This window comes from Mizuhopecten yessoensis, unplaced genomic scaffold (assembly GCF_002113885.1).
Source record: "Mizuhopecten yessoensis strain PY_sf001 unplaced genomic scaffold, ASM211388v2 scaffold10603, whole genome shotgun sequence".
Classification (NCBI taxonomy): domain Eukaryota; kingdom Metazoa; phylum Mollusca; class Bivalvia; order Pectinida; family Pectinidae; genus Mizuhopecten; species Mizuhopecten yessoensis.
This window is the reverse complement of record NW_018408629.1, coordinates 48293-67750: the sequence shown is the minus strand read 5'-3', so window position 1 is coordinate 67750 and position 19458 is coordinate 48293. Positions and strand designations below refer to the sequence as shown.

The following is a 19458-nucleotide window of genomic DNA, read 5'->3' as shown; positions in this document are numbered from 1 at the left end:
GTGGTTCCGGAGTATATCGCAGCCGCTGTTTCATGAACAGATTGGTTTGGTTTGGTTTGGTTTTCTATACTTTAACATCATATTAACAGCTAATGTCATTCAAGGACGTGCCTCCATGTGCGGTATGTAAGCATGAATGCGTGTAAGTGTGGTACAGAAGGGTATGTTGGTGTACTTGCCTCCTTATTATAGCGCGGATTTCATGCCGACTTTATACTAGTGCTATCTCACTAACATACCATGCCGAAGGCACACAGCACATCATTCCCTAAATGACCTTATATGTTAATAGGACGTTCAGCAAAATAAAATCGATCCAAAACCCAACAAAGAAAGGTGTTGCATACTAAAATCCGGTCATATAACCTCCATTTGACCTTTTTTGTCTTTGACCTTAAGTACTTAATGAATGGTTTCCGGAGCGTATCTCAGGCACTGTTTNTGAGAAACAGATGCTGTGGGAGCGGATTATCCGTGATGCCCACGCTTCAAGTTACATCACCGTTTGCAAAAAGACGTGATCAGTTTCCATTTCACAAGCAGGAATTTTCAATTAAACTAAGTCGTTTATATATCACCGTTACAAGACCATAGTCCATTCGCTACACTTTAACAAAAGTACTTATCAAAGTAATAATAAGTTAAACTTTGTTTCTAGAAGGTAAACTGTTTACATTTGAAACACAATGTTATGTATCTATTAGAAACAAACAATAAAAAAACACTTTCATTTACAATAATCATTAGATACAGCTATGACAGTTATTTTTTAATGATAATCATTGTTTGTTATAGTTTTTTAATTGTGATGTACTATATCATTTGAGCGTGGTTTGGGGGTCGGGGCTGGGGGATTTCCTTTCAGTGTGATTATGCTTTTTGGTATACCAAATCATACGCATCACTCACAACTCATAAAACAAAGAATTCACTCTATATTTATTAAGTAAAGCGGATAGCAAACAAAAATGCAAATGGGATACAAAGTAAGTTATATGCAGTGATCTTATTATGAAAAATCACAAAATGGCAAACATCTTAGTAAAACAAGTATCTTTATACATGTCAAATATAATGTGTTTGTAGCTCAAAACATAACCTTTGTCATTGTAAACAAACAGGTATTTTTCACACATCGTAATCCAAAAAAAAACTTTTATCAATCGTAATAAAGTAGTGTTGGTCGAGCATCGTAATCCAACAAATGTGTGCCCTACATCGCAATCCAACACATGTTTGCTCTACATTTTAACCAACATATGTTAATAAATTGTAATCCAACAAGTGCTTGTCATACATCATATTCCGACAAGTGTTTAACACAAATCGTAATCCAACAAATGTTTGATATGCATACCATTCTTTATCGTTTTACACATTATACTAACCATATATGATTTGGTTAAAAAGATGACAAAATGTTGAACAAACCTTGCCGTACATGAGATACAAAAACAAAATTTCTTGAAACATATGCAGTGTAATACGTTTGAAGTACAGCAGCAATTTTTTATGTCCTAGTTATTGCTAGCCGAATTGTACGAAATTCAATTTTACGGCAATAAAATAATGTCACAAATTTGGCAGTAGTTTACAGTTACCACTTCATTTGCTACTAGATTTGTAAAATGTTGGAAAGTGTTCATTTTCATATGATGGAGAAAAGGGCTGTTTATTTGAAGTTTAATGGATTCTCATTTCCCTTTAAATAGGACACTGCAAGTAAGAATTAAACATTACATTCTAAAACACAAATAAATGAGAAAAATACAAAATAAAAAACAGCAATTTATATTATCCCATAGATAGAAATTATATTGTAGTAAACAAGGCTAGATATCTCATAGTTTGTTTTTGAGCGAATATTTGTGGATAAGGCAACGTTGTTAAATGATACACAAAGCTAACTATTTGATTGGAAATGCCATGTAACGTACCATGATATCTATATGTTAATATCCGATGCAACATTAGAAGCAAAAAGTATTTAATGCTTTGAACAGGGATATTTTTGCGTGAGAACACCAAAATCGTGATTAAGCGCATTTAGCAGCGACCGGCTTTACGTATTTCAGCCCGTTATTATGTTGGTTGTGTACGTATTTGATTCATTTTGTTACATCGTAATTACCTGTGAAAAGAAAGTTCTACATTATCAGAATATTGACGAATCTTGACAATTAACACAAATAAAAGCTTAATTACTTAGAAAAGTTCATTTTACTGTAAGATGGGGCGATCTTTGATAACATACTGTTATATATTTGACTAAAGGTCTGAATACGTTAACATCTGGGTTTTTTCTGATTGTTCCCTGTGACAAACCCCTTGTAAAGGGATCGGAAACTCTCTCAATCTTCATAATTATTTCAAAACAAATCAATGTGGTTTTTTAAATGTACAAAGGGGCATAACACTGTGTAAAGAGCCTCAAAAGGTAATTTACAGTGTACAACGCTATGTCTAGATATTCATATGACAACAAATGTAAACTCCGATTACAGGACAATGATTAACAATACAAATCTGCTGTAATAAAATCGAAGATTTCACACGTGAAGTACTCTAAGCATGCTACATATATTCAGAACTAATAATGCAAATAAACAATGTCAAAATCACTCAGTATTTGACCTCTAAATATACATGAAAAATGAAAACACAAAGCAATAAATATATACAAATATCTCTCAGGAAAATCGTGCATAAAGGCTCAATATTAAAGAAAATATCAAAATTATACAAAATGTTAATATGCCATCACATAGGTGCCAAAAAGACCCCAATGATATATTGTTATGATGTAATTAATATATTTTAATGTGCCTATATTTCGTTGATAGTTTATTCTCGCTATCATCTCAGGATGGGATAACAACCGCACTATATTAACCATTTTAATTAACTGCAGTCCTGATAGAAAGACATTTTCAGCTTTATATATTTTACCCATGAATATGAATGGTCTATGCACAATGACAAAGCAATATATAAAGGTCTCCAGAATTCTAAAATCTTCATCGGAGATTGATTTTAATTCTGTTTTAGAAAACTCACCATTAACATTGAGTAAATCACACACACATATGATAGACACCTTTGTTTTGTCCTAACGTGTTGTCTGAACTGTTAAATATTAATGCTTTGTCATTAGTATCATTTCTACGGTTTTTTTCTGGTTCCAATAATATTTATTTATAAGGTTTGGCTAATTATTTGTTTAGTTAATTATAAAGTGTCAGTGAACTTGTGATAACATTAATCTTATCTTATATATGTACATGTGTGACGGAAGGTGTGTGAATGTCCAGAGTGACATGAACTTATTTCACACGTTCATATTGTCCTTCCTAATCATGGTGACCAAATCTGTGCTGTTGTATGCCAGTCCATCCGACAAACCTTCATCGCTGTCAACAACCTGCCAATGGTTGCCTTCGTCTGGAATCTGTCTATCCAATACCGGAGGAGAGAACTCATCCTTGCCTGGAAGGTGACAGGATGACCAAGTTCATGCTGCTCTATTATTGGAGGTGACAATCCGAGTTCCAGACACAGGTTAAAGGAAGCACTGCCAACATTGGTGACGATTTTCTTTATCTCAGCATCAGACGGGGTTCTATTCCAGACATCGCTTGGAACCGTATCTGCAAACACAATATTTTTTCCCTTTAAGTCATATTCCATGTGGAAAAATTTAAAAACAACTGATTACAGGGAATTCTACATATACCTGCAAGGTACTGAAATGTATTTATGAAAAGATAAACCTACAGCTAACATTTACAGATTTTTCCCTCCTAATTTCCTCATGTAAGGTTACCGATTGATAAGTTAATACAAAGAACCATTATTATAAATAATTAGATATGAATAGCATACATGTGTGTAAACTTTTCACGAATGTGATACTGATGTATGATGTCAAAAAAACAATTAATTAAGGTTTATGCAAAAATTCAGGCTGTGACTTTCATTGAACCACATATTCATACGTTTTAAAGACGAAAATTGTAACAACTGGTTAGCCTTATTTATGGAATAAATGCCTAGCGTTCACAGAAAATATCGTAAAAAATGTAAGAGGGTTTTCTGTTCACCCGAATTCAAGAGGAAAGCACTAAACGACCGGACAAAAATAGAAAACATTCCTTAAATACCATAGAAACATACATATGCTGTATCACAATACGTAGTCTAAGTTTGCATATGTCGTGTTTTTTATGATGTGCAGGGTATTTCTTCCTCTAACCTTGATCTTGTGATTCCTCGTCAGTTTCCAACACTTCGCTGATACATTCAGCTGCCATCTTAGCCTCCGTCATAGCTTGCTGGATGTCCTGGAACGTCTGATTCGGGTAAATGTTTGTCCATTTGAGAAACATCTTTGTAATCAAAGTGATTCCCGCCAAGCTTTGTGCCTCCCATTTGGTGGTCTGGATTTCTGGGTAAGGAAGACCAAGCTGAATAAAAAGGCATTCACAGCTGGATGCGTTGACCAGACGGGACAAACGACCAAGTTCCCTGGGCGTCGGCCTTCTGTTAGAGATGTTTGTTTCACCCTCCGTCGTTTCTTAACCAATCAGAGGACAACTAACAGTAAGACATATTACAGTGTGGGAACAACTATGCAAAGATAACAATTGAAGTCCTCAATGTTTACATAAGTGTCACTCAATCATCTATTCGATAGTTTGAAGTCGAATATACAACTTGATGCGTCAAGTATTTGTCACATATATGTACATCGTGACTATTCCAATTTATGTTTATTTGCTGCGAAGATTAGGGAAATGTAAATTTTGATTTTAAACGTGTCGATCTTTATCAAAATATTGCGTCAGGGAAGGCAGGGATCTTTAAAACATCCATAAAAGTTGATAAAATCTGTAACTAATGCAATGGAGTCTAGAGAGTATTTTAAAATGTACATAACTAGTGATCTACATGGGCGTTAAAATCGTTGGTTGTGCATTAGAAATTTACCTTATTTCGATCAAAGGTGGACGAAATTGGTACGTTAAAACAGTTAACTATCAAACAAATCATGAATTTAATTATGAGAAGCACGGTCATACCGGTAAAAAGGTGTATTTGCCGCAGTAACATTACACTATCAAAACGGAATAGGAATTGTAGCACACTGACTGTGTTGTAACTAAAGTTGATAATCTGGTAATGGTGATTGCTTATGATGGGTATCAATTCTGGTAATAACTATATTACAAAAATATACATCACACGATACTACTCTTTAAATGGCAGCAATTTGTTATATTTGCTTATTTAGACTTACTCTCATGGATGTTTTCGTATTTCCTAACCGAAATGATAGGTTTTCAGAAAATGCAACTGAACTATTACATATTATCCCCTCAAGCCAATATTTTAAGAAGTAATAATCTCGGCTTACGGACAGTGTTTCGTACACCTGTTATTTGTAAACTGATGTTATTGAAGGTGACGCAATGTTTAAAACATGATATATATTGTCCTGATATTGACCATACATTACACGTTGTCAAGTAGAATTATCTACACTATATTTAGAAGATATTAAATATAATGCCATGCTCACAGCAATACATACCATATATGATTAAATACTTTACTAACTTTATTGATTCACATATGAAACGGCATAATTTCTATAAAACCTATTTAATCCCCTGGGCTTGAGAAATATCAATCGCACACATACAAGTATAAACTGAAATATACCGAATTATTTTCAAATTCCAACGAGGCAATTAATACACGCATACACTGAATCCGTTTACTTTCTAAATCTTAGATCATTTACAGACAAGCTTAGTTTGAATTCTTCCTTACCTGCGACATTTTCTCTGCCTTTAACCGTCGCTAGGTGCTATAAAAGACAAACGTTATCAAGGATAAATATTACTTTCCCAATTAATACCGTCATAATTTGTGTATGGTTTAAACTTTCTATTACCCTGGACAGGTGTATCCGCACTTTTACCGATGTGAGATTTCCTTGTCTCACCCTAGGGTTGAGACGGGGGGATTCCCCTATTCATAACAATGGTATAACGTTACGTCAACAATCCATCAATGTCACGTCAACCCTGAATTTAGCATGTAACATTATCATTACATTGTGTATATGATACACATTGGGAGAACGGGGTAAGAGAAAAAGAATCATTCACCCTCTTGTGGGTAAGATAGGGGAATCTCAACCCTCTGGGAAAGATTTTTAAGTTGCCAAACATTCTGCAAAGCCTCGTGTTTGGCAACGTAAGAATCTTCACCCTCGGATTGAGATTCCCCTATCTCACCCCAAGGGGATGAGAGATTTACTTAATCTTAGAAACTCGGAAATAAAGAATGCAGTCGTTGACCTGTAGTCACCTTTCTACATGTATAATATTTGCAAAGGAAGATTTAGACCAATAGTGAATTGCTAAGAAAAAAACATTTTTTTCGTTCACGAAATACTGGTTTCATGATTATTATTTAGTGACAGCTTAAATGTTTAGTGCATTTCAACTACATGTATAATAGGGAAGAACAGTTTCACTAGTTCTCCTCTTTAGTTATTAACTTTTCTAAATGAAAAAGAAACTACATCTATAAGTTTCAACGTACATTATCAAAGTCTTTGCGATACATCAATTGGACATTATTTTTGAGGCTGAGCATGTTTTGATCCAGTATAACAACATCGTTAATATAAAGACTTTTGCAATGCTAACATTTTGAGTTCACCTTCTGCTGTGTCTCTTTTCTTTTTATTCATATTTTTCAACATTCAAATTGAACGACTATAACACTGCGAATTGCATCGCAACCTCACGTATTTTATGGATTGCGTCCTTTGAAAATCGACTTATAACGGACAGTAGTGCATACTGACAATTATTTATTTGTGTCACCCAGTGCTGCTACAGTTTATTTTAAAACGATATGCGAATTATATATATAAGCATGTTACCTGTTCGATGTCCCAAAAAGTGCTGTCCGTTTTTGTTAGTCGATGTTGTCCTCGGCATTCTACACCTTTACAGGGCACGCCCCTCTCTGAGTAGATGATGCCGTACAGTTGTACTGGGGTGTCATATGGACTCAGGTGGAAGTTGCAGTGCAGCTGGTGTGCGTACTGGAAGTGTAGCTGGTTACTCATTTGCAACGTGTCTCGTAAAATCTGTTCGAGTTTTAGCCTAATACGTGGTCCGGTATCTGCGGGAAGCTGGATCTCTGTCAGACTGATCACAGTCACGGCGATTGTTGACCTCTCTGCGTGCATTGACACGATCACTCTGCAAAGGTCGTTGACCTCGAAACACCCAAAACCCGAATATAGACAAGTGGTATTGTCTGTCGTCGCCTGGTCACGTTCAGCTGCCTCCTCTAAACCGTGTATTGGTAGTGACGCTACTTTGTACGTCCTCATGATCTTGGCAAAGATTCTGTGGAACAGCTCATCTGGTACGGAAACATCTTTGAACACGAAGCATAAGGTTTTAGAGACAAAGAGATTGCTTTGTTGGAGGTAACTGACCTTCTCTGTTATACCGTCAACGTTTTGTAGCTCCATAAGTTTGCTCGGAATGGTGTACGTTTCACTGAACTGTGCATTTTCTGTAGTGGTTCCCGACATCAGTATCCTTACTATCAGCCCGAACTTTTCCATCAGGGCCAGGAGATGGGACTTATGGGGACAAAACCTTTGGTTCTTTTCCAGGCTGAGAAGACCATCGATCAACTCGTGGGTCAACTCGCCCTTTGTCGTACACAGCTCTAAATCTCGAGTGAGCAGGAGGTCATCTGTTGGGAGAAACTGGTCGTCGGTTATGAAGATGCTGAAAAAATCAGCAAGCCACTGAGGATCGTTGATGATGAAGTCAAACTCCCGAAAATAAATCACAGACCTTGTACAATGAAGGTACCTACACAAAATAAATAAAGGTATTATACATAACTTGTATTTAGTTACACGACCCAATGGATTGAAAAAATATATAAATAAATTCACAGGTCTAACGGATGTTAAGATAGTTTTGAAATCTACATTCAATTTCAAATGGTGTTATTAGCAACAAAACATTGTATCACATCCACCTTCGATATTTCACAATCATACTGAATTGATATTTTTGTTTCAATTCAATTATTTATATTCAAGAATGACAAACAATAAATGAATGGATAAAATAGTTTCCAGTTGTTTTTGAATGTATTGTATTGTGTCAACTGGAACAATCCACAGTGAAATGTGTAGTTTTATAAAATAAATATACGATACTGCCGAGTAATGACTTTTCTGTTAATAAAGCTTCTGTTGACAGTTTGATATTTCTGAGTTGTCATTGTAACAGAGGTATCTGAAGCAGGTGGATTTGGGGAAAATAGGATACAAGCATTGTTAGCACTGTATCTCATGCCCTTGTCTGTCATAATTGTCGTTATAGTCAGTTTAAATAACTCGATTAGTCCTTAAAAGAGCATTTTAGATAAGGACACAAATACAATAGAATTTAGTAAAATAGATATTGAAATCTGAAAAAATTGTCCATTTTTATATACCTTCCCTAGTTTCGATATGTGTCTGTTTTCTTGTTCTCAAAATGGTTAACAATGCACGCTGTATTATTCCTTAAAATATACACGAACACTTTTATTAAAACTGTCACAACATTTAAATCATGTGGAAAAAGAATTTGGAGCCACCTTCAATGCTTCTGATATGTTCGTTTTTCTTCGTACAAAAATACGAATACGAATTGAAAAACACCAAACACATAATTGCTCATTAAATGATGATACCAATACTTAGTTAATCATTACGATATATGTTTACGTAACACCTTTGAAGACATACTCACTCTAGTGCCAGTTTCATTTCCTCCTCGTCCGTTAAAGGGGCTACAGACTTTTTGTTTACTTCAATAACCATCGCCAAAGTGAGCATCCTGGTTCCTTCTTCTCTGGCTTTAAGTAAGTCCATTTCCAGCTTTAACCATCTGGTCGGGAGCTCTCTGTCCCACTGATCTTGATGATTAGCTGCGTCTGTAATTAAACCTCGCAGTTTTTTCAGTTCTGTGTCGTCCTTTCCAAGGCTGTTATCGGCTGTACAGAACCTGACGAATTTGTGAGCTGAAAGTTCGGGGAATTTTGCAATGCTTGACCTTATTGTCTTTACCAGTTGGGCGTAATCCTGGAATGGTAATAAATACAATATCTTACACTTTACTTTTTTGTATTAAAAACCAAAGCATATGAGTTTGTCAAGGTAGAAAAACACTTAAGGACAATTAATTTGTATCAGAGCAGCATACAATGTGTACAAAAATACATGTTTATTTTTATCTTAGCAAAAATATATGTATATAATTAAATGAATTAGCGCTAACATTCGTTTGTTATTATTTTTTTGTGATAATATTGAGAATGTGTTCAACACAAAATTGATATTTATCATATTTACCTTAGTCGTTCTCTTAAACTCATCCAGGAAGGTACCGACGAAAATAAGTGGAGGATCATGTGGCTTCAATTTTGGCGCATTGAGTTCAACTGACGAAAATGTGCCAATCAATCGGATCCATTTCTTTAATCTATCTGGACTCAGAAAGAGTTCATGATTATTAAATAGCAAAGGTGTCTATCGGAAATACGGATACATATGTAGTGGTTTTTTATTGAAACATATACCATTCAACTCTATAGGCAAAGAGTTGAAAACTATTGTATACACCTCCAACTTAAATACCTCATATGTGTTATTTCCGACCAGAATAATTTCTTTAGTTCGAAGGAGGGTCTAAAAATAAGTTTAATTTCAACGTTTGTTTGTTTGTTATAGGTACATAAGGAGAGTGGGAATGCATCCCATTTATGTTAAGAACTTGAAAATGTAATAAATGACTGTTTAATTTCAAATTACATAATGCGTTAAGTATCTTTTACGGAATAAAAGCTACGGCTCGGAAAAGATTATCAATGAGAATTGTCAGAACAGCATATTGCAGGTTAAGAATCCACAGAATTTAAAGAGTACCTGGGCTGGAACGGAGTGTTCTAGGTGTCAAAGAAATCGATTGCATGGGTCTCTGGTTGAATTGCGTCGAAATATTTTCCCCATAGATAGGAACTATATTAAATAAGCATGTGTTAACTAACAGTTAACGCTTAAGTTGCATGCTCGTGATTATATATACATACTGACACGCAAAAGAAACACAACCTCCAAATTTCGGTATCTATTTTTAATATTTCATCAAAAGTTCCGTTTATGTAACATAGACAATTAAAGATACACGTCTATGCTATTGGATTATTCAGTTAATTTAGCGCTAGCGAAAATCACTTTGGCAAGAAAACAGAAAAGACTGAACTAAACAACTATGGTCATTTAGGGCCATAGTGATTTTGTTTTTTAAACAGACATGATGCGAGTAGCGTAGATAAAATCAGGTAAAAATGAATATGTTTAAAAGCATTAGCACGGTATGTGTACATAATTAAAATATTAAAGGGTTTAAAGTAATAAAAGTTGAAGAGGTAATGAAAAAGATAATATAACATGTGATGTGTAGATACCGTCAATTATCATAAAGTAGAGATCATAAAAGTAAATCTGATTAACATATGTATATCAATAAATCAAAAAAAAAACTTTTCTGTCTCAGAAATGATTTTCCCGTTTGATGCGTTATGTATACAAATAAAAGCTAATGTGTGGTTACAGTGTTATTTGCTTGATTAAGAAATCTCTCCTGTGGGATGACGTTTGACAAACGTTGGTTCATATGTTTATTTCAGTATATTACCCATGATGCGTTTGTTTTTGGTAACATATTGTTTTTTGCAAGTTACATGTAGCTCCTACTGCCATGTAGAATAATATAAGATACTAATATATTCATGTTGATCTATATCTGATTAATTTATTAAGTAAATATTCGTGCACAGCTAGTTTCAAACACAGCCTAACCCGTAAAATGTAAACAAAATAAGCATTGTAGCATAGCCCTATCAAGGATATACTGTAACTTCCTGTAGCAAAGGAACTCAAATTGATTATAATCTTAGACTGGCTTTTCATCAGTTCCATCCCTGGAATCAGAGTTTCTTTTTTTCACGCCAAATCTATATTCTTACTGGAGCAATTGCAATGTCCATAGAACACCGTAGTCTAATTTCTATCTGTACTCTTCTTCCCCAAAAACATAGAAATGGGTTGCAAAAGGATTGTAACCTCGCTTTCTGTACTTAGCTATTTTTCATTGACGCTTGTCAATCAGAACACGCTTAGATGATCATCATGGCCAAGGGTCAGGCATTTGCTCCTATTAGATTTTTCTCCTTTTCTCTGATTTCATCTGCTATACCCGGAGGTGTTAAGGCCTCGTTTCTTGATGTTGATAAGATACTAGTAAAATATTTTTTTTATAAACGGGAAAACAAGTCGATTGACATTTATTTGTTATTTGCAAGATGAATGGTGTTAAGGTATCTTTGAACTTTTGCATATGCATATGCAACTCACCAACCAAAGCTAATCATTACAGCAAATCATTCAACATTGTTATTATATCAAACTAACGAAACAAAATCAACACTTATCCTTCAATTTTTCAAGGACACCGCTTCATTACCTTACCGTGTGATTCATCGCAATAATGTTCAAATAAGATGTATGATTAAAGTATGATTACAATGTACACTACAAAATATTATCATTTATATATACAATACAAAAGATATACATTTTCATTCCACACCCTAACAATCTAAAAAATGTATCCATCTTTTTACTGTACCCTCACTGTTCTACATTTTCATCAATATAAACAAATAGAATTCAGAGATTCTTTTTTGTCCTTGTTACCACCTTTTGTTAAATATTATGTTGTGTATTTATATCTACAAAACAGTTTTTATTTATAGTCTTCGTTTCTCTCTCCACCGATGCTTTAAAGGCTGGCCTCGTTTCTTGATGTTGATAAGATACTAGTAAAATATTTTTTTTATAAACGGGAAAACAAGTCAATTGACATTTATTTGTTATTTGCAAGATGAATGGTGTTAAGGTATCTTTGAACTTTTGCATATGCATTGAAAGGAGGAAAATTGGATCGTTCATTTACTTACCAGTTTCCAACTTGTCTTTGAGAAAGTCTGTCAGCCTGAAGACTAGAAGGTATACACCATGTGATGATATGAACACATTGTGTGAAGCTTGAAATGACGTGTGTCCACCCATATCCCACAGAGATAGAAACGCTCCATCAGCTTTGGTCTCAAATGAAGCAAAGTTGACTTCCAACGATTCGCGGTATGTTTTATCTGCGTCTGCTGCAGGGTTTTCATACAAAGGTAATCCGAATGAGCCGTCTTGGGACCCTATAATAGCATACAATGAAACATGAAAACAAGTCTCAATGAAGATCGTTTTTTATTTGTTTACTTGGTTAAGTTATATGTAATATATTTTGTACGACATAAAGAAACATTTCCATTGTGAAGTCAGTTAAAATGGAATCAATATAAACTACAGGATGCATAATGTATGTGTCATTGCTTACATACTGTTTTATCCATTGACTTTATGTAAAGTATCTGTAAATTACCTGCTTGCAAACCAGCTTTTCTTTCTAATGTTTCCATGTTCATCAATGCACCCATACGTGTTTGAATCACGCTCGTGGGCGATTGGTCAGTATTTAACCCCCATTCTTTGGATTTCCAGTCAATTAAGAACCAAGAAGGATGAGAAACAGCTCCCACAGTTGGCTTACGCAACTTTATGTCGACATCTTCGTTCTTGACCCGGCCACAGAGTGTCGTCTTTCCGGCACCCTCTCGACCGGTGAAGACTACGCGTATGTGCCGGTATCTCTCCTTTAATCCCTTAAACAACGCTACGTAATTTATATACGCATGTGTATCTGTAAAGGAAAATGTTAAGATATTTACACATATTCGATTAATAAAACGAAGTTTTAAAAAGACAAGAACAATCAAATAAAAACGTTTCAATGTCGAAGAATTTAGATACATAACCCTAACATAGGTTCCAAAGGGAAAATCTCTTTCTGCACCGAATGCAATTTTCGTCTTTAGGTCTACCGTCAAATATATGAGCTTACATAATAATAAATTATGTCATATATGTTCCATGATGATAACCAGTCTTCATTTATGGTAAAACCGGATATACCGAAGACTGAAATCTGGTCATGGCGGTAACTTAACAGTGTGAATGAAACGTAGATTGAAACCTCTTAAATGGAAACTGACGGCTGTTCAAGTTTTCTGTTTATCTGTCTACATATTCACGAAACTTAGAACAAGTGTTGGAAAAGAGAACCAAATATGTAACTAAGATTGTCAGGAATGCTACTACTGGGGAACTATACAAAAAAGTATGTTTGAATTTTTGTTATGGCCAAATCTAACAAAAATGTATTCGACCAAAACTTTCTAATATATTTCAATTACATTTTTCGAATTTTAACAGTTATAATTGTAGACGCAAGTAATTCTGGATTATTATATACACTGATCAATGAGAGGTGTATGTGTTTGGTACCGTTCTTGCAAATATATCCCTTCCTCTGATAAAAATATGTATATAGCAAATCATAAACAGACAACCTTACCAGATGGAACCCCCATGTTCGCCATCAATATTTATTAGGTATATAAACACACTTTCTTCAGAACCATAACATCACCTACTAACATGTGCATATGACTATGCAAAATGATTTGTTGAACTAACCAACTAATAGTCTAGAAAATGTGTACTATCTAAAACAAGCTATATTATGAATCTCTTGATATCAAGAAACCTATGAATAGACTTTGTATTATACAGAGCCATTTATCAACTTTCATTACATGACGTCTAAAGTTCAAACAATTTAGCACTGAAACAAACATCGATTGGTGTGATATCGTGATGACTATGTTAAAGTCATCACGATAAAAATCACATAATAATTGAGTCTTTTGCAATATAATTAGATCTAGAAACTAAAACCATATATACAATACCCTGCCACTTAACGTGTTAATTGATGCACATACGTACTTAGAATTATTCTATGTTATCTACATTTTTGAAATATCTGATACACGTTCAAGAGCATGAGGAATCTTTATCGTCTTAAATGCTTTGTTTTTATCTCCATGCAATATATTATCACGTGATGATTATTGCATTATACGCAAACGCTTATAACGGTAGAAGCTTATTGAATTATTACTAGGTCATGAAAGTTGTGTCTTTTTCAGATGCAATGATTTAAGTTTAAATAAACAAGTAAAATATGTATGATTGCCAAATGACATTGAAAGCATGAACTTGAACATGAGATGCACACAAGCATTTGTAATGGAATCAAAGTTGTTAGTTCTCGACTGTTATATCCGGTAATAACCAGGAGGATTTGAAACACATAATCAATATCACTTTCGATATCACCCACGTCACTATTTATTACATTCATATTCATAATTTGTATAATATGTATTTAAAAACTGTTTACTTTTAAAAACAGAAGACTATATTTTTTTCAGACTGCTCCGGGAGGTCACTGAAATTTTAGAGTTAATGCTCCATTTGAACCATAGGTTTTTCTTTATCTTTCTGAGCAGGATTCTGTCATCAATATGATAATGTCGAATTTTTGGTGTTAACTCACTTGTATGCATTTGTATATAATATTATGTATTTTTCTAGAACTATTTTTGTGAGTATTTAGCTTTACAATTAATTCATATCTATATATATATAAGTTTAGATAAGATATTGTATATCTAAATTAACGGCATAAATGACAACAAATGTCAATTATTCGCATTGATTTTCTTATTTTGCTGTACTTTGAAATAATCGAAGATCTGGATTTTTTCTGATTATGCAAGCATTGAATACAGTTTTATGAAGAGTGTGTCTAGTTTAGGTTATGTCTTTGTTGCAACAATTACGAGATTTATAAATGATATTTCCATTCGGATGTTAACATAGAAACGGTAATTATTCGATGTTTTGATACTATTTATTATATGACTGTACATTTCATGTTGCATTCTTCAAATCCGTATACAATGGTAAATTGAAAAAATAATATGTTTTTTTGCAGGTTTGGAATTTCTTAACTGATTATCACTGAACCACAAAACTATCCACATAGTAACATATTTTGCATGTCGATGTCACAATTTTCATAATTTATTAATGTATCGTTTTCCCTCACCTATATCACTTTGAATATATAAAATAACACACTCCTATGTAAATGCTATTGCATCAAATTTAAAGGCTAATCTAGGTGAAAGCTTTTATGGGACAAGGTTGTGACTTCCTTTCCAAATGCAAATGTTTTATTAAATTTAACAAGCAAGTAAATCGTGTATACATGTAATAGCCAAATAGGAAAACCATTACAAATTTGGACATATAGGTCAGATTGTATATACTTATATTCATTACGGAACAAAAGATAGTATTTACTGTTGTTATATCCAGTTATAAAAGGGGAGATGTAAACGAACATGATCAGTATTGTAAGGACCACCATACACATTAATTAAACTAGTCGTATAAAAAATCATTGAAAATGATACGCCTCGTTTCATTTTAAAGAATTGTTTCAAATTGGGAAGATTCATGTATTCATGACACATTACGAATCATTGCGGATATTATAGAGCTACAACAACAGAACCTTAGAGTGGAACAATACACACCGGTCCTGCCGGACTGGCACATAATATCCTCTGACATATTATTGTATCTAAATTTATGAAAATATGAGGGGAAATGTAGGGAAAAACTATATCTGCACAGCATTATTCAGTAAATTTGAAAAGTACACCTGTGGTATGATGAAAGGAGAAACATGCTGTACTTGACTAACTTCAGCTGAACGTATTTATATATTTTAGATATATAAAGAGGATATTTAACAGTGTCTTCAGTAATTCCAAACATATTTTACGAGTGTGGCTAATATTTTAATATCTTTCACGAATGCGCAGCGAAATATAGTCCTCTCTGTAAAAAAAGAAAAAAAGAAAAATCAAATTATTATCATTATTTAATAATTTAGAAAAAGTTCCGTCATATCAACTCAGATCACTACGCGTTGTTGATAAGCGCCAACTCCTCAACGGTGGGGACTGGGGAAAATGCAGAGTTGTTTTTCACCACTGATCTTGATGATAAAATACCAACACCACCTAACAGTTATGTAAGTTATACTTATAACCCGGTTCTTCTAAACTTCCTGTCAATCGCTCATCCTATCTCGAGACTTGGAGACGCTGAATTGATGACCTGCATAGTCTGCTGGCTTTCATGAAAATGAAAATTAACTGTGGAATTAAACTTTAAGTTTCCCCTTAAAGAATAATTCCCTCTTGATAGGTAAAAGATGATTATTCAGCGCAGTAGAATGGGCTGATGTCTCAGAAGGATTTTCTCGAGGTCTGCGTAGCGTCAAGCTAACCAGGCTTTTACCAGGTGTAATATCTCCCATGGTAGTTTGTTATCGGTGTTTTAATTGGTCAAATCAGAAAAGTGATATCAAAGTCGAACACAATCATTGTTAAATCAAACTAATAATCGAGTCAACATAAGTTAAGTCAACAGATTTGAACTGAAAACAACAAGCTGTGTTTCAATATATTCAGGTTTTATCAAAGATAAAGGTTTCATAATTCCTTGAGCATACTTTATTATTTAGTTGTACTAGATAAAAACCAAAAGTCATTTTAAATGTTGGATATTTTGTTACTTTTCAAAACCCTGAGTACATTTTGTACTTATATTTATTTTAGAAATGCACGTACACATAGAAATTGTGGATACTAAATGATACGTTTATTCTTTAAGAGAATGGGATTTCACAATACTCACTGTCATGAAATCATCGTAAACGTAAACATTTCACTTATTCACATCTTCTGAAGTTTGTTAATGTCATGAATGTCATAACGTAGCATTTTTACGTATCCCCTTACATATCTCACTTTCAATAATATCTCAATTCTACATGAGATGTACTAAACTATCAATATGATAATTTCCCCAATCATTGAGCAATATGATTGCTTATGATGTGGACAAGATATGAATGATGTAACGGTTTTCAGTCATTTCAATATGTAAGTATAGTTCCTATGGTTGCAAAACGAAATTATATGTACTTATTTGAAAAGATGACGTCAGTTAGTTAATACAAACATTTGGAATAAGAAAGCTAAGTTGTTACTTACGACCTGTAGTTAGATCCATTCATAGCCAGGCAGATATGAAAAACAACAGACAAAAACTCATCATTATTACCTGATTAATCACCTTAGGTATTGTTAAACGCTTCAATATCCAACAAAACTATAACACACCAATTGTTTAATCAAACTAATAATCGAACTTTAATCAATAGAGTTTTGATTAAAAACGACAACCCTCGTTTCAATATAATCAGGTTTTACCAAAGATAAAGGGTTCATAATTCCTTGAGCATACCTTATGATTTCGTTGTACTAGACAAAAACTAAAAGTCATTTTAACTATGGGATATTTTGTTACTTTTCAAAACCCTGTGTACATTTTGTTTTTATATTTATCGTAGAAATGCACGTACACATAGATATTGTGGATACTAAGTGATACGATTATTCTTTAATAGATTGGGATTTCACAATACTCACTGTCACGAAATCATCGTAAACGTCTACATTTCACTTCTTCACATCTTCTTAAGTTTGTTGATGTCATAAATGGCATAACGTAGCATTTTTACGTATCCCCTTACATATCACACTTTCAAACATTCTCACTTCTACATGAGATGTACTAAAATGTCAATATGATTGATTTTCCCTATCATTGAGCAAGATGATTGCTTATGATGTGGACAAGATATGAATGATGTAACCGTTTTCAGTAATTTCAATATGTAAGTATAGTTCCTATGATTGCAAAACGAAATTGTATGTACTTATTTCAAAAGAAGACGTCAAGTAGTTAACACAAACAGTTGGTATAAAATGCACGGTTTTTACTTACGTTCTGTAGTTAGATCCATTTATAGCCAGGCAGATATGAAAAACAACAAACAAAAACTCATCATTATAACCTGATTAATCACCTTAGGTATTGTTAAACGCTCCAATATCCAACAAAATCTTGAACACCCCAGTTGTTAAATCAAACTAATAGTCAAACTTTAATCAATAGGGTTTTAATTGAAGACGACAAGCCTGGTTTCAAATAATCAGGTTTTATCAAAAATAAAGGGTTCAAAATTCCTTGAGCATACCTTATTATTTAGTTTCACTAGATAAAAACTAAAATTCATTTTAACTATTGGATATTTTATTACTTTTCAAAACCCTGTGTACATTTTGTAGTTATATTTATCTTAGAAATGCACGTACACATAGAGATTGTGGATACTAAATGATACGTTTATTCTTTAATAGAATGGGATTTCACAATACTCACTGTCATGAAATCATCGTAAACGTCTACATTTCACTTCTTCACATCTTCTTAAGTTTGTTAATGTCATAAATGTCATAACGTAGCATTTTTACGTATCCCATTACATATCACACTTTCAATATTATCTCAATTCTACATGAGTTGTACTAAAATGTCAATATGATTGATTTTCCCAATCATTGAGTTGAGCAAGATGATTGCTTATGATGTGGACAAGATATGAATGATGTAACCGTTTTCAGTTATTTCAATATGTAAGAATAGTTCCTATGGTTTTCAAAATAAATTAAATGTACTTATTTGTAAAGAAGACGTCAAGTAGTTAACACAACATTTGGTATAAAATGCACGGTTTTTACTTACGTTCTGTAGTTAGATCCATTCGTAGTCAGGCAGATATGAAAAACAACAAACAAAAACTCATCATTATTACCCGATTATTCACCTTAGGTATTGTTAAACGCTCCAGTATCCAACAAAACCTATAACACACCAATTGTTTAATCAAACTAATAATCGAACTTTAATCAATAGAGTCTTAATTAAAAACGACAACCCTCGTTTCAATATAATCAGGTTTTATCAAAGATAAAGGGTTCATAATTCCTTGAGCATACCTTATTATTTCGTTATACGAGACAAAAACTAAAATTCATTTTAACTATTGGATATGTTGTTACTTTTCAAAACCCTGTGTACATTTTGTTTTTATATTTATCTTAGAAACGCACGTACACATAGAGATTGTGGATACTAAATGATACGATTATTCTTTAAGAGAATGGGATTTCACAATACTCACTGTCACGAAATCATTGTAAAAACGTAAACATTTCACTTCTTTACATCTTCTGAGAATTAAACTTTGGCGAAAATGTCCCTAGTATAAACTAGTTACAGTGTATATGTTTTTCATTATAGGCTTAGATGAACGTTACTTAGAATACCATATACAGTCAATATCTATC

The 19458-nt window shown here is 33.5% G+C and overlaps 2 protein-coding genes across 2 annotated transcripts; both read right to left on the bottom strand.

The window, feature by feature from the left end:
* Positions 1–922: 922 nt before the first annotated feature.
* LOC110461296 lies at positions 923–10800 on the bottom strand. Its single transcript, XM_021514720.1, has 7 exons — positions 10797–10800; positions 9452–9585; positions 8850–9181; positions 6959–7913; positions 5833–5869; positions 4253–4573; positions 923–3647 (listed from the first exon to the last, which is right to left on the bottom strand). The coding sequence occupies exons 1-7, from the start codon at positions 10798–10800 to the stop codon at positions 3355–3357; spliced, it is 2076 nt and encodes a 691-aa protein (XP_021370395.1). The 3' UTR covers positions 923–3354.
* Positions 10801–12058: 1258 nt separating this feature from the next.
* LOC110461317 lies at positions 12059–12938 on the bottom strand. The gene is made up of 2 exons (XM_021514744.1): positions 12600–12938; positions 12059–12372 (listed from the first exon to the last, which is right to left on the bottom strand). Exons 1-2 carry the CDS (start codon positions 12652–12654, stop codon positions 12113–12115), a joined length of 315 nt encoding a protein of 104 aa, XP_021370419.1. The 5' UTR covers positions 12655–12938; the 3' UTR covers positions 12059–12112.
* Positions 12939–19458: the final 6520 nt, after the last annotated feature.